The 17,033-nt window shown below is 39.6% G+C and overlaps 1 protein-coding gene across 1 annotated transcript in view; it reads right to left on the bottom strand.

Annotated features, from left to right (window-relative positions):
• The window catches only part of ITGA2 (integrin subunit alpha 2), a 115,496-nt gene that overhangs the window by 57,109 nt on the left and 41,354 nt on the right, over nucleotides 1-17,033 (bottom strand). The window contains exon 2 of the mRNA XM_030927582.1: nucleotides 13,564-13,684. Within this exon, the coding sequence (XP_030783442.1) occupies nucleotides 13,564-13,684 (121 nt within the window). The remainder of the gene's footprint in view (nucleotides 1-13,563; nucleotides 13,685-17,033) is intronic.

Below are 17,033 nucleotides of genomic sequence, written 5' to 3'. Positions count from 1 at the left end.
TGCTCTCTTCAAAGCTGTCAGACAGAGTCGTTTGCGTCTGCAGAGGTTCTGCTGCTTTTTTGTCGTTGTTATTTATCTGTGCCCTGTCCCCAGAGGTGGAGTCTACAAAGACAGGCAGGTTTCCTTGAGCTGCTGTGAGCTCCACCCAGTTCGAGCTTCCCAGCGGCTTTGTTTACCTACTTAAGCCTCAGCAATGGTGGGCGCCCCTCCCCCAGCCTCACTGCTGCCCTTTCGGTTAGATCGCAGACTGCTGTGTTAGCAATGAGGGAGGCTCCGTGGGCGTGGGACCCTCCCAGCCAGGTATGGGATATATTCTCCTGGTGTGCCCGTTTGCTTAAAGTGCAGTATTGGGGTGGGAGTTACCCGATTTTCCAGGTGTTGTGTGTCTCAGTTCCCCTGGCTAGGAAAACGGATTCCCTTCCCCCTTGCGCTTCCCAGGTGAGGCGATGCCTCGCCCTGCTTCAGCTCTCGCTGGTCGGGCTGCAGCAGCTGACCAGCACCGATTGTCCGGCACTCCCTAGTGAGATGACCCCAGTACCTCAGTTGAAAATGCAGAAATCACCGGTCTTCTGTGTCGCTCGCGCTGGGAGTTGGAGACTGTAGCTGTTCCTATTTGGCCATCTTGCTCCACCCCTATGCTATTATTTTATAAAGAGTTTCCTGCTTAAGGAAAAGTTAAGCAGAAAATCCTTTTTTTTTTTTTTTTTTTTTTTTTTTTTTTTTGAGATGGGAGTCTCTCTCTCTTGCCTAGGCTGGAGTGCAGTGGCACCATCTTGGTTCACTGCAAGCTCTGCCTCTCAGGTTCAAGTGATTCTCTTGCCTCGGCCTCCCAAGTAGCTAAGACTACAGGCCCACACCACCAAACCTGGCTAATTTTTGTATTTTTAGTAGGGGGTTTTGCCATGTTTGCCAGGCTGGTCTTGAACTCCTAACCTCAGGTGATCCTCCCACCTCAGCCTTTCAAAGAAAATCCTTACTTCTGTTCTTTTGGGGAGCATGTATTTTTGCTTGTTTGGTTCAAGTAAAAGTAAAAAAAAAAAAAAAAAAAAAAAAAAAAAAAATCAACCATGTTGAGAGAAAAGCATCATACATTCTGTTACTATTGTGTTATTGCATCATCTGTTCCTGACTCAGCCTCTGCATATCTACTGTACATCAAACTGGCATTTTTTTCCTCAAACAAAAGCTTACTATAGAGTAAATGTAGAGAACAAAATAGCACCTTATAGCAAGAAACTATCATAGGAACTGTGGCTCTGCCCCTTGGTATTCATTAATTAATTCCTATCAATTATAGTAAAATTTTCAACATCTGGTACTATGTGATTATCTAATTTCATCTGCAGAAGAAGCCTGAGATTATCTTTTTCTTTTTTGAGATGGCGTCTTCCTGTGTCACTTAGGCTGGAGTGCAGTGGCGCAATCTTGGCCCACTGCAACCTCCACTTCCTGGGTTCAAGTGATTCTCCTGCCTCAACCTCCTGAATAGCTGGTATTATAGACATGTACCACTACGCCCAGCTATCTTTTGCACTTTTTTAATAGAGATTGCATTTCATCATGTTGGCCAGGCTGATCTGGAACTCCTGATTTCAAGTGATCCACCCTCCTCAGCCTCCCAAAGCACTGGGATTACAGGTGTGAGCCACTGCGCCCAGTCACTGGGGATGATCTCATCTCCATTTTACTCTATTTCCATTTTACAGAGGGAATCACTGAGACACTGAGACACAGATTGATGAGTGACTTGCTCATATTTCCATGGCTACCGAAAACCAAGTGCGGAAGCCCAGGTTCTTAACCTTTAGGCTAATGTCCTTCCTCTTAGCTGCAGGAAGGCCTGGCAGAGGGCCCAGATTGGGAAAATGATCTTAGCAGATGAGGTAGGTTCTAGAACTAGCATGGATTAGAAACCAGACACAGGGAGTCAGGTCACACTTATGTGAAGGTGTGTGTGGCTGTGTGATATATGAAGGGGCTGTAGACTGGACACCAAGCACAGCTGTCCTGTGAGGGCACATCCATACTGTGGGGCCTAGGCCACACTGTTCTCAGTGGCAGGTTGGAACAAGGTATGTTCAGACAACACCAACTACAAACTCAATGGCAGGTAGGAACAGGGTATGTTCAGACAATACCAAATGCAAATGCCAAATTCAGGTGATTCTACTATGCACATTTCCAACCATCCTCACCACAGTCCAAGAGAGGCTTGCTGAGAAAAAAAAGAGGAGTGTGTCTGATCTAAAATTTAACTGTTTTGTTCATCAGAGCCTCCAGTGGCAAAGCTGCAACTACTAGCCGTTTTCTCCCTGAGCAGACTATTTGTTTTTTTTCTATCAACTAAGCACTCCCTGGAGACTCTCCCTGTCACCTCCTACCACCTTATCTAAGAATTCAGGATTTGATAATCTTGCAGCTCAGGAGGGGTTATAACATCAAGACCACCTCTGTGAAAACTGCAGCTCTTCTAAGTTAATCAGAAAGAAGAGAAAAGTAAGCATCTGTGCAGTTGTGTGCCACCTAACAGGAAGGATGTGAAAGCACTTGAAATTCCCCAAAAGATACATGCAAATACATGTCTGACAGTATTATGCTATCTTAAACTCTTCACACAAGGCAATAGAAAATAGTGGAAAAACAAGCCATTTTGGTAACTCTTGAAGAACAAGGGTTTCTTCATCATGTATGACTCATTTCTTAAATATTGTGAACCACATTAATAAGTAGGCTACAGGTCATGTTGGTGACTACAGAGAAGTTACTAACCTTTGTTTACCTTCTTTACTAGAAACATTTCCAGCAGACTCTCCTCCTCATTCATACCCTAAGGCCTCAGTGAAATCCTAGTTCCTGACAACTCGCCCTCATAAGAAGAGGCTACGACATCACCAATGGCTATTCCAAGAAAATTGTGACATTCTTAACTTAATCAGACAGGAAGAAGAGGGAGGCTGTTATATTTCTCTACGAAATCTTACATGCAGGAAGAGACACATCACGAGAGACTGTTACCAAGGTGGGAAATAGGATATGTTGGTAAGTATACCTGCTAAAGTATGGCAAAACCTTTTTGAAGTAATGGATTTAATTTAATCCCAACCAGACAAAAGAGTTGCATGAACAGGCATGTGTGCTGATTCTCAAAACAAAACAAAATCCCAAGATACAAACTTTTCTTTTCTTCCAGTGAAACTGGGAATTATTCCAAGACTACTTTAAATAACACTTACTGTTCAATTATCTTGTGGGAAAGTAGTGATTATGTAGACTTTCAAAACACAGCCAATTTGCCTACCTCCAGTGGAATTCAAAATACTTTGTTTAGTTAGCAAGCAGTATTTATGGTGGTGTAGGTAGGACAGTTTTAAACTCACAATCTAGGGGCTGTTATAAATATCTTCCTTTGGTCTGTGAGTCTGTAAATTCTCCAAGTGTTTTCTTCAATACTCGAGATTTTTACCAGAGATTACTGACAGAGGTGTACTTAAGATAGTAGGGCAAAACATTTTGTTTTATTCAATTTTATAACAAATGTTTATTGCGCTCTTAGGGACTGAAATGATACACAACTCCAGTGGATACCATTCCTCAAATGGTGTGTCCAGGCCTTGTGCAATATACAATCTGTGAGTCTATACATGGTGGCCAGGCCTATTATGTACCAGACCTCATTCTAGGTACTGAGGATATACTAGTGAATAAATTAGTAAAACACTTTCTAGCCTGAGGAGCTTACGTTCTAGTGGGAAAAAATAGACAATAAATGTAGTAAGTAAGTAAAACATATAGTGGTAGTGATCAGTGCTTTGGGAGTAAAACAAGCAGGCTGGAGTTAGGAATGTGGGGTGGAGAGCAGTATAATCTTTATTGGAATGGTCAGGGATGGCCTCGCTGAGAAGGTAATTTTAAGTAAAAACTTGAAGGAGATTAAAGAGTAAACCTTAAGACTCTAGTGGCAGAATAGTCCAGGCTGCAGGAACAGCAAATGCAAAAACCCTGTGGCTGGAAGAGAATGAGTGAGAGGGTAGCGGAAAGAGGTGGTAGTCCTATTGGTAGTGATAGATCATGTAGTGACTTGTATGTAATGATTAATAGAAGGCCTCAGCTTTCCAACTGAGGGAAATTAGAATGCCATTGGAGGGTTTTGAGTACAGCATGATGTGATCTGACATATTTTAGAAGAATTTTGAAGGCCACACTGCTGGGAATGATAGTATTGAAGCACAGTTGAGTCGGGTAAAGTACTTAGAAGGCAACTGCAATCATTCAGGCAAGAGATGATGGAGCGCTCATACAGGGCTGACAGAAGGGAAAGTGGTGAGAGGTGGTCTTGTTTTAGACACAGTATGATGGTAGGGGCCACAGGACTTCTTGAGGAGTTGGTCTTTCAGTGAATGAATGAATGAATAACAGTCAAAGACAGCCTAAAGATGTTTGGCTGAGAAACTGAAAGAAACTAGTCACTACCATCAGATTAAAGGGGATGCTGTCAGCAGAGCAAGATTTTGCAATAGGGGAAGCTCAAGAGTTCACTGTGAGATATTTTAAGTTTGAGAGGTCTATAAGTCATCCAAGGGGATATTTTACTTTGGATTAGAAACTTACCATAGCTACATGATATCTACATGGATATAAAAATTTTCAAAGTCTATAGTATATAAATATTGTTTCTTATATTGTTTAGTTCCAGGCTATGGACTTCACAAGGTGCTTGGTGAGCTCTAAATGATACCTGCTTTCTGCTGGTAAACGTAAAATGAGTTTGTGATGGAAAGAATTCACCCATGAAGGCTGCTCGTCTCTGGGAAGAAGGAAGACAGGTAAAGACAGTCATTTCATTTTTTAGGTCTTCTTTGGAAATACTGCTATTATAAATTTATTAATTAAATTCTTTGGCATATATTGAAAGCCAATTTTAGTATTTAGGCCTCATTATTTTGCCTCAGACTTCTAGGCTTCCACGTTGTTTCCTCAATTAGTGGGATGGCTAGACCTTCAACGTCTTTCAGTTTCATGATAAAGAGACCACCAACTTCACTATTGCTAAAACATTTTAAGCTAACTGTTCTGTCTCATAAAAAACTCCAGAAATTAGCTTTGGCACTAGAAGAAATACAATCAATATAAACTGATTATGTTACTTCTTGTCATCCAACAAGTAGTTTTCTTGAAGTTAAAATCAAAAGTTAAATATTAACCGTAAAGCCCTGTGATAATACAAACTCCTGTTCTTGGCTATTGGAGGGAAAGAGGGGGATAATTTTAAGACTACCACATTTTGCAAATCAAAGCCCATGGGCAACTAGGTGCTTTGGCAGATGGTTGTTTCATCGATGATAAAAACTAGAATAGCAACATTTGTAAACTGCTTTATAGCTCACAAAGCATTTTTTATGTGCATTATCTCCTTTGATCCTTTAAACACTCTGTGAGTCAAGTGTATAACTATTTATGTTTTCATTTAAAGAAATAGACTTTAAGGGTCTAAGCAAAAGCATCACCTATATATCTGCACTCCTGCCCTTTTGTTCAAAATCACTGGTTCTTTTTACCATATTAAGTTCCCTTGGAACTCTCCTAGAGAAGCACTGTTTGCTTTCCCATCATGTGGGGCATAGCAAGTTAATAAATAGTTTCCACTTATGCCACTTAGCATTCCCCAGATCCTTCTTTAGATGGAGATAGATGGATGTAAATGTCTTTGACAACCAGATACTAGGAAGGTGTGTGTGTAAGTTCTAATCACCTTTGTAAATGAACTTTATTCCAGAAATAGATATTCACACATTATTGTGAAAGCTTAAAATTATAAGACTTGTTGGTGAGGCACGGAGGATTTTTACAGATCATTAAAGCACCCCAGACATTCTGGAGCAACATATCTGTCCCACGTGTGAGTCACAAACAATAGGTATGTATGTATTCATGTGTTTGTAGGTGCACACACAAACTTGTATCCAGAGTGAAGGAATGAAGAAGCAAATCAGGGGATATTTAAAGTGTCCTTCCTACTATAATTTTGTTTGTTTGTTTGTTTGTTTTTGAGATGGAGTCTAACTCTGTCACCCCGGCTGGAGTGCAGTGACGTGATCTCGGCTCACTGCAACCTCTGCCTCTTGATGGGGGGTTGTCATTGTTGATATGAGACATGTCACTTTGGATACCTGTATTAATAGTGCTGAGGATGGCTTAATTGTACAGCAATAGCGTAATAACTGTTTATAAAAATTTTAACAATAAGTATTTAAAGTTAAAATAGAAGTGTAAGAATATATTACAGTTGGATTTCTAATGTCTTTACAGAATCAAACACTGGATTAAGTTATGAGTAAAAAATAAAATTGAATGGAAGAAGAAAAGGAATGTATATGTTATAAATTTAAAATAAAAGTAAAGCCAGGCTCAGTGGGCTCACGCCTGTAATCCCAGCACTTTGGGAGGCTGAGATGGGATCACTTGAGGCCAGGAGTTTGAGACAAGCCTGGCCAACACGGTGAAACGCCGTGTCTACTAAAATCACAAAAAATTAGCCAGGCATGGTGGCGGGCGCCTGTAGTCCCTATAGTCTCAGGAGGCTGAAGGAGGAGAATGGCATGAACACAGGAGGAGGAGCTTGCAGTGAGCCAAGATCGCCCTACTGCATTCCAGCCTGGGTGACAGTGTGAGACTCCATCTCAAAAAAAAAAAAAAATTAGCCGAGTATGGTGGCCTGTGATTCCAGCTATTCAGGAGGCCGAGACATGAGAATCCTTGAACCTGGGAGGCAGAGGTTGCAGTGAGCCAAAATTGAGCCACTGCATTCCAGCCTGGGTGACAGACTGTGACTCTGTCTCAGATAAATAAATAAATAAATTTAATTAAGTCAAATAAGATAAAAGCAAACTCTGAATAAACGAAGCTGGCATGTTAAATGGCACTGCCAGAACAACCTAAGGCAAGAGACTTTTATCTTTGAAAGAGATATAAAGGATGATAATTGGCTAATATTTAAAAGGCTATATCATAAAAGACAAAGACATGATTATTTTGGAAAGAGGATTGGAATAGCATTCTTGGCCAAGAAGAAGAAGAAGAAATGGACAGAAGCTAATCAATATGCATGGAAGCTAATCCATGACAGATGAGAATTGGTTGAAGGGATAGGAAGAGGTAGGGAGGACCCAGTTTTGTTTTTGAGACGGAGTCTCCCTCTGTTGCCCAGGCTAGACTGCAGTGATGTGATCTCAGCTCACTGCAACCTCTGCCTCAGCCTCCCAAGGAGCTGGGATTGCAGGTGCCTGCCACCACGCCCGGCTAATTTTTTATAGTTTTGGTAGAGACAGGGTTTCACCATGTTGGCCAGGCTGATCTCAAACTCCTGACCTCAAGTGATCCACCCGCCTTGGCCTCCCAAAGTGTTGGGATTGCAGGCATGAGCCACCGAGCCGGGCCCTGAAGTGCTTTACTTTTATTCTCACACAAGGTGCTCATAACATTCCAGTTTGATAGGGAGGGCATACTTTCTGCTCCAGAGAAGTTGTGTGACTTTCCCAAAGTCACCCAGCGGGTGGTGGGGAAGCTGAGGGAAAACCCTTGTGCTCCAGCTCCCGAATATATTTATACAAGAAATTCCTGTCTATGAGAGGATGAAAAGATGGATGGTAACTATCATCTTTGCCCGGGAAACAGTTGATGGTAAAGCCAATGATGCTATAAATTCTGTAACAGAATTTTCCATTCAATATTCTGAAAGTTTCTCTTACTTCATAAAGTTTATGTTAAAATAAAATTTAAATATTATTTATAAATGCCAGTTACATCCTGTCACTCTCCTTGGATACTTACAAAAATATGTACATTTGGAACGTTTTATCTCATTTTGCATTAGCTTCCCCTATAGTTATTAATTATCAGCTCTGTAGTCTTAGGTTAATTACTTAACCTTTCTGAGTCATACTCCTCTCATTTGTAAAGGGGGTAATAATTTTGCAAAGCTCCTAGAGTAATTATGGGTATTACATGTTTGGCAAGGAAAGAGTACTCAATAAATACCAGGTATTGTTATTACCAAAGTATCAAGTGACATAATCTTTGATATCTGTTATAGAATTAAACATTTTTTCTTATTTTTTTAATTTAAAGTTCTCTTATAGGCACATCTGTGGATGACAATGTTATATTTACAACACACATAAAGCTTTATTAAAATTTTTCTCAATTAAAAAGTTAAAACTATAAGCTCGTATATAGGTGGATTTTTTTTCTTTTTTTTTTTTTGCTATGACACATGTTCTATTTCTCCTCTCTCTTTAAGGAAAAAGAATGTACTAGTCCTTGCTAGAATGAAAGACATTTCTACAACTGGAAATACCCTAATTCCCAGTCAGTCCTCTTCAACAAGTGATTGCAGTTCTCTATGGTTTTTGAGTCACATAATGAGCTCAGATTGTTCTTGCAACAGGCCTTCAGATTAGACAAACAGAAAGAGTGCATATCACCACAAACTCCAGGAAATGATTTTAAACATATCTCAATCCTTTGTAGATTGTTTGTGATAAGAATTGCATCATCCACATTGGAACATCCTGTGTGTGAAGTAAGGGCTCTGAAGCGGGATGTTCCCTCCGCCTACACTGAAAAGAGAACAGACCACAGCCTTACTTACAGCCAGAGGGCTGCCCAGGTACTCTGCTTGGGAGGTCAGGTTGCTTTAAAATTATCCCGCTCACTTGAGACTGTTAAAAAGGCTCCAGAATTATCAAAGCCATGTCACCACTGTTTCTAGAGTTGAAGTTCATAGTGCAATGAAAGTCTCATAAATGAAACTAGCAAAAGAATTAAGATTATTTTGTTAAAATCTGGTAGATCCTGATGTAAATATGCCCATAAATTCTTAGAAACATGGCACACATGAAAGAGCTAAAATTGTACTTTAAAAATAACAGAGTATGATTTAAGAATACTCAGACTAGAGGTTTCGGTGAGTTGTTTGAGGGAAAGGCGTGAAGTCAGGACTTAGATAGACAGATTATAAAGGAAGTCAAAGTAAGCAGAGGAAAAAGGTACCAAAATGACAGCTTCAGAATAAGCAGTAAGGGAATAAAGAAAACAAAGTTGTGTGTGTGTGTTTGTGTGTGTGTGTGCATGCATGTGTGCACATGTGCATGTATTATATGATAAATCCATGGAAAAAGGACTCACAATTTGCAAAGGAATAATTCATGATCATACCACTTTCTGTGTCCAAAGCTAACTTGATTAGTATCAGAAGGAAAGTCAGTATTTAAACAGTCCTTCCCACATCTGCTACTTCCATAATGCCTATGCAACTGTCATAAATTAAGAGTAGAGAAGGGCACAGGGCCCATTGTCAAAACAAACAGGCAATTCTGGGTTCCAAGTTTCATACGATTTGCCTTGAGCCTAGAGTCATGAAGACTGCTTGTTCTAACGTGGCCCACTCTAGCACTGTAATGGGATAACCCACTCACCTGGATCCTGGCCACAGCCCTGCCCTCTGTGGCAAGGTACCTTGGCAGGGCTGGGTCATGAGAAAACCTTGTCTCTCTAATGATCCAGGCCTTGGGAAAAGAAAATGAGCTCTTAATATTAAGTGATTATAGCTAGTGACACTAAAAGAAAACCAACACCATTAACTGCAAGGAGTTTACATTGAGTGATGTCTTCTGTATTATTCAAAGCTGTCTATTCTGCATATAAATCTTCCTCACTGACTCTATTCCACACTCCTTAAGGCCAGCAACTGTTTTGCACTTTCTGTACCTCGTGTAGTTCAGAAAATCATGTCCATGGTTTTGCATCTCTTGTTTCTTTGCTTCATAAGACCAGACCAACAAAAGGACCCAGACAGACTTGCCTGGCCAATTTTTGTTCTCTGTCCTTCCTGCTTCTCAATTCTGTATGGTTCAGCCCTTCAGGTCAGACAGGTGCTGTCTCTTCCTCTTGCATAGTGGGGTATGCTTGTATCATCTGGTGGTTAGGCCTTGAGCCTAAACTCAGTGCTACACCTTGCCAGAAAGCTGTATACTGTTGTTCAAAGCACTGGCCCAGCCAATAATAGAGTGGTGCCTTGCTTCCCAGACCTATTGTCCTGTGTTTATTCATCATTCAGTGATGTCACGAGAAGGTCTAGGCAGGATTTAGAAATGTCCAGTGTTCCTGGTCTTACTAGCACTATAATCTCACTATAAACTGCAAATATACTTGTCTTTTAACAATGTCTTGGATACTTAGAGGGAATGTTAGCTAGAGAAAGGAGATATGGCTGCCTCTCGTGTTCCCAGGACTGCCTGGTGGGATCCTCTCAACTCTGTCCGTTTTCGTCTTGTTCAACTTCCAACCTGCAGCATGGCCGGTGGTTGAGCCCCTTACAATCCTTGAAAGGCTTATCACCTTCAGTAATGTCTATTACTAATGTTGGCTCTTTCTCTTAGATTTACTCTGCCCGGGAAAGCTGTTACTTAAAAGAATCACTTCAAATTCAGTGCCAGATGTCCTCAGCTAGGACATGTCTATGGACTAGAACAGTGGAGTTCATCTGAACCTCCCTTTCACCTCATAGGTCCTAAGTCAGTCTACTATAGCTCACTTTGTATAGCACTTGGGATAAATCATTTAGAATTAGGACTTCCATTTAGTCATTTAACAAATAATTATTGATTCTTTACTCAGTGCCAGATATCAGTCTGGGTGCTGAGAATGCAGCAGTCAACAAAACAATGTCCCTGAACTCAGAGACAGTGGCAGGAGACAGATAATGAGCATATAAACAAGTATATATCATTTAAGATAGTACTAATTGTTAGAAAATAAATCCACCTGTAAGGCTAGAGTGACTCAGCAGTTGAGTGCTATACAGATAGGGTTGCTCTGAAAGGTCTATGAGGAGGAAACATTTGAGCTGAGAGTGAAAGATGAAAAACATTTGAGTGATGATCTTAGGGAAGACTCTTCCAGGCAGGAGAAAAGAATTTGCAAAAGCTTTGAAACAGGAATGAGTTACGCATGTTCAAGGAACAGACAAAAGACTTAGTCCTTGGAGCATAGAAAGCAAAGGAGAAAGTGTAAAAGATGGTAATAGGAAAGACAGGCTGACACCCAATCACAGAGCATCCTTTAGGGAATTTTAATCTAGGGAGTGAGCTGTGGTTTTTGTTTTATGAGATGGAGTCTCACTCTGTCACCCAGGCTATAGTGCAATCGTATGATCTTGGCTCACTGCAACCTCCACCTCCCAGGTTCAAGCGATTCTCCTGCCTCTGCCTCTGGAGTAGCTGGGATTACAAGTGCCCACCACCACACCTGGCTGATTTTCGTATTTTTAGCAGAGATGGGGTTTCATCATATTGATCAGGCTGGTCTTGAAATTCTGGCCTCAAGTGATCCACCCACCTTGGCCTCCCAAAGTGCTGGGATTACAGGTGTGAGCCACTGTTCCTAGCCGAGCCATGTTTTTAACAGTTCACACTGGCTAGAGCAAAGAGAGCAGAATAAAGCTGGCAACAAGGGAAGCTGAAGGCAGGTGGAGAAGCTGCTGCAGCAGTGCCTGTGGGAGCTGGTGTTGGCTTCTATCAGGGTGGCAGCAGGAGAGACAGTGAGGAATGGCCAGGTATAATTGGTATTTTGGTGATAGGATTAACAGGACTGGCTCATGGATAAGATATAGGGGAGGAGAAAGAAGACAAGCCAAGGTTTTTGGCCTCATTAGCTTGTGCAGAAAATCAGATACTTGTGTTCTCCCAGTTAAGTTTGGTATGTCTACTGGCCATTAAAGTGGAGACATTGAATGAATTGTTTAATATAGCAGTCTGAGGGAAAAAATTAGGGCTGAATATGTAAAACTGTGGGTCACTAGCTACTTCATCTGCTAGATTCCAAGGTCAAAATATACTGACCATATCATCTTTCTAGCCTCCTCACCACTTTACGATTATCAAAGTATCATTTGATAATTGTTAGACATGCAACTCTCTCGTATCCCAAATGGTTACAGTAATTGCTAATCTTTAGTTTCCAACCAGGTGTTCTTATCTTTCCAGATGATTGATAAACTGTCTCTACATGCATTGTTTTCCAAGTCTCCTCACCTTAGTTAATACTCATCTCCACTGCTTAAAACCCAGCTCACGATTTACATCCTCCAAGACACCTCCTGAGAAATGCTGCCCTCTCATGGGATGATATCATTTTGTTTCCTCATCACATAGACAGGCATGCCCCAATATGTGATCCTGAACCTTTCTTTGAATTCAATTGTTTAGAGTATCAAATGGAAGTTCACACAGAAAAAAGGCTTATGTATTATAGTTTTTTTTTTGGTTTTTTTTTTTTTTTTGAGACAGGATCTTACTCTGTCACTCAGGTTGGAGTGCAGTGGTGCCAACATAGCTCACTGCAGCCTCAAACTCCTGGGCTCAAGCGATCCTCCCACCTCGGCTTCCTGAGTAGTTGGGACTGCAGGCATGCACCTCCATACCCAGCTGATTTTTAGATTTTTAATAGGGATGAGGTCTCCCGATGTTGCCCAGGTGGTCTCTAACTCCTAGGCTCAAGTGATCCTCCTACCTCAGCCTCCCAAAGTGCTCAGATTACAAGCATGAGCCACTGCACTTGGCCACACATTACAGTTCTTATTTGATAAGCCAACAACAGCCCATTTACTCATTGAAAAGAGCTCTACAGAGTGGAGATTCAGAATCTGAAGTTCCAGGGTGAGTGGGGATGGTCTGGAGCCTTCTGCTGCAACAAGGAGATAAGGTCCCCATGGCAGGACCTGTGTCCACAAGTGGGCATTAACTCTGGCAGAATAGGATCTATGGCTCTTCTTCCCAAATACAACTTTCAAATTACCTCATTTCTCTGGGTTCACTTGCATTATTATTATGGGAACTAGATTTCCATATCCATCGAGGTGGTTGTTTTTCACCTGGGTAGAATGGCCATGCTTTGAAAACGTAACCATCACATAGCATGAAAAGACTGGGGGCACTTTGAGGCAAAAATAAAAAGTGTTAATATGCTAGAGAAAGCCACCTTTGTACATTTTGCATTGATGTTTGTGAGGACCCTTCACCACATGTAGGGGAGAAGGCTAACTTAGAATGAAGCAAGTAGACAAAAACTTGCTAAAGAAAAAATTTAGGGAAAGAACAATTCTACCATTTAGAAATGGCCCAGAGATAGCATTAATAACTAGGTGATGATTTACGAAGTTCAATGAATATCAGTTTATGTGATAAGAAATGAAGACAAATCTATCATTCTATCTATCAATCTATCTACTTATGTATTAGATGGTCAAAACTGATATTATAAATTTGCTTTTGAATATTTAGAGACAATTTTCTATCCAGGTTTTAAAAAATGAACCATTATACCATCCCATTAATGATCAGTCTGCAGTTGTCAACTCTCAAAGTAAGATTGTTCATTTAAGGATATTTGAGGGCCACCCATTTATAGTACATTTATTAAAGGCACCAATTTGAAAAAGCAATTGAAGTCAAATATGAAATTTATTTTGTGTTTTTATTGAAATCATAAAGAAGAGAATATTCTTACCAGTTGCCTTTTGGATTTATGAACTGCTGCACTGCATAGCCAAACTGTTCACTTGAAGGACCAGAAAATATTTTTGCTTCAGGGAGACCAACATTGTATGCCAAACAACAATTTAAAATGCCTATTAAGAAAAATATGAAATAGCACATATTTACAATTCATGAATATAAGTGTGTCATATAATTCTTGAAGGCCATTTTTAAGAAAACTTGCTTGACCTAATAATTATTACTTATCAACGATTACCCAGAAAAAGTAACTACTGCTTTTTAAGTACTTATTTGGAGGCCTGGCACCAAGCTAAATACTATATATGCATAATTCATTATATTATTAATCTCTTCATGGCAACCCTAGAAGATAGTTACTAATATTATCTTTGTTTTGTAGAGAATTTTGAGGTTCCAGGGGATAAGCATATCTCACCGCTGGAAAGAGGTAAGGATGAAGGCAAAATTTGAACACAAGACTTAAAACCACTAAATTACTTCTAAGTATTCTTAAGTAATTTGAGTTATATTTGTCTTTCCCAAAACAACAAGCCTCTAAGCCACCCAAGGGCAAGGGCTGAAGGGTATCATCTATTTATTCTGAATCACCTTGAATATCTTGACATGGACTCTATATGAAACATCTGTTGAAAAGGCATTGATGACTACATCAAAGAAGATAGAAAATTACAGCTCCTTGAAAACTGTATCGTTTTCTTTCAGAAGAGATCATTATCATTTTTGAGGATGAAAATGTAGGGATTGGTGTCATATCTTGTCTATTCCAGTGGGAACTGTCAAAAGCGGTTTTGTTTTTGATGCTTCTTTCTGAATGATTAAGAAATGCGAATCATTTCAAAAAACAGAACAAAGACCAAGGCAGACAAAGCCTTGATAGACTTTATTTTTTTAATTCTTATTTCTAATGGAAAGGAAGTGAAGGAAAGGATAAGGCAAATCATGTTTCTCTGTCTGGCACTGACAGCATTAATGTTGCCAGTTCTTCATCCTACAGAAAGAAGGTTGTGTGTATATTAATGCTCTCTCTGGAGATGGGAATGTGCCTCATGTTGCTTAAGATCAATATTTACCTTCGCAGACACTGAAGACAGAATGGAATCTTTAAAATCGACATCAAAGTTCCATTAACATGTGCTTTCACAAAGAAATGTCCTACTTTCTAGGCAGCATTACAAGTGTACAGTATTTCATATGTCTATTGTTTTAGGCACTAAAAGGTCAGAAGAAAAAGGCTTGCTCTTCCATTGGGCCTCTGCATTTCTGGGAGCAGATTCTATAGAGTGCTCTGAAAGGATAATGAAGTCAGTGATGAAGCAACAGGGACTCAAAGTAGTTAACGTGCCTCTGTAAGTGCCAAAATCACTCTACCAGGGATTTGTCCACACAAGGAGTTCAGCTCTTTATTTCTTACAAATAATGTGCTGCCATGAAGAGAAATACAAATACTTATTCTGAAATACTCTATAGCAAAATCTACAAAGCTTAACATCTGCAAATTTTCTCCTTAACATCTATTTTTCATATGCACCATTGCTCCTTTTTATTTTTGAATAATAAAAAAATGCAAAAGAAAATAATAGCAAATTAAGCAGAGAACCAGAATTGGCATGCAGAATACTGGTGTTTTCAATCAACATTTATCTTCATCCCATTGTGGAGAGCTCAATAAATGGCATTTGAATATGTTATCAATCATCCAACATACTAGCGTGGAGAGATGATGCCAAACTGCTTTCACTTTTAAAATACCTAATGCTGGAAAGGACACATGTGACTGTATATACAACAACCTCATTTTCCCCCATTAATTAGAACTGGGCAGATTATGTAATGACAAGAAATTATGATGGAGTTCATTTTATCATTTAGCAGTTCAATTTTATCACATATATAGGCATATATGTGTTACTATATATGTATATATGTATATTATTAACTTAGGTCTTGTCATTGAACTGAGAATAAAATCTAATTTCCTCACTGTAGATTCAAAGGTCCTTCATGATCGAGCCCTGGTGTATCTTTCCGACTTCACTTCCCACCACTCTCCTCCTCCATCCCTGTGTTCCAGCCACACTCACTTCCCTTCTGTTTTTTGAACACATGCAGCTCAGTCTGCTCATGCGCTTTGCAGCTGCCTGTTCCACTGCCTATAACATCCTCCCCCAACACGGCATGTTGGACTTTGCTCAAATAGATTTCTGCTCTCCCTTGCCCTTCTGTGTAGCAGCAGCACCCTTCTTTATCACCATATCACTACTGGAGCAATTATCCAAAATTATCTTATATATCCATATTATTTTGTCTGTGCCTACTAAAATGTAAGCTCCTTGAGAAGTCAAACCTTGTTTCTTTTATTCACTCTTACTTTCTCAGCACCTAGGATAATTTTTTTAATAAAATGCATTTTAATTACTATATGTTCTTCAATAATGATTTGGAATATAAAGAAAACTGGAGGGAAAAATCATTCATAATCTTTTCATTCTACTGTAAGTACAGTTAATTCAGATGTATATCCTTCCAGTATTTTTCCTCTATTTAAATTATAATGTTTATTCCAAATTGCATCCTACTGTTTCTTAATGCTTATGTGTGCCTATGTCAGAATCATCCTGACTCATTTGAGTGCCACAGCAATCCTGTGAAACAGCAAAACCAAGCTATTATTAACAAATTACAAATAAGGAAACTGAAACTCATGAAGGCTAAATGTCTTTCTTGCGCAATGTCACCCACTCTGAGTCTAGGTTTGGCTCATCTCTCAACTTTATTGTCCAGAATTTCTATTAATAAATGATCTGCTCATTTTTACTCACAAAGCGTGTCCTTCTTTATCACCATCCCTTCATTTCATTGATACTAAATCTCCTCTTTTCTGCTACTTAAATCTTTCCCTTTATATCCTGCCTCTTTTGATAAATCTGGACAATCTCAAGTCTCTATACTTTTTCTCTTAATATGTATTTACAACTCAATTCTCTGTCATCATTTCACACTTGGCATATGATATTTAAATAGCTCATAAACATTTAATGGAAGTATTCTGTCTAATTCAGCATCTATTTCTCTTTGCAATCCCAATGCCTATATCTTCTGATGTCTGTCCTCATAGCTCAACTGAATCATATGGATAATGAGAACCATATTTGGTTCACCTTGTTTCCTTCCTCCAAATCATACCCATGTGTCTACACATACTTAAAAAATGGACCATTCAACATATATTTATACAGCTCCTTTGTACCAGGCATTTTTTAAGGTACTGAGGATACTGCAAATAAATAAAACTAAACTCTCCCTGCTCTCTTTGCATTTCTATTATGGTAATTTTACTAAAAAGATGGCATCAAAATGTATAAGTGTTAAAATAAAGAGTGGTAAAAAGAGCCTTGAGCTCAGTATTGAGAAGAGGGTAAATCTAAGTTCAACGGTTCCACAAAGGAGGTGGCAATTAAT

Source organism: Rhinopithecus roxellana, chromosome 3, assembly GCF_007565055.1.
Source record: "Rhinopithecus roxellana isolate Shanxi Qingling chromosome 3, ASM756505v1, whole genome shotgun sequence".
Lineage (NCBI taxonomy): Eukaryota > Metazoa > Chordata > Mammalia > Primates > Cercopithecidae > Rhinopithecus > Rhinopithecus roxellana.
The sequence above is the reverse complement of the archived record's forward strand: the minus strand, read 5'-3'. Positions and strand labels throughout refer to the sequence as shown.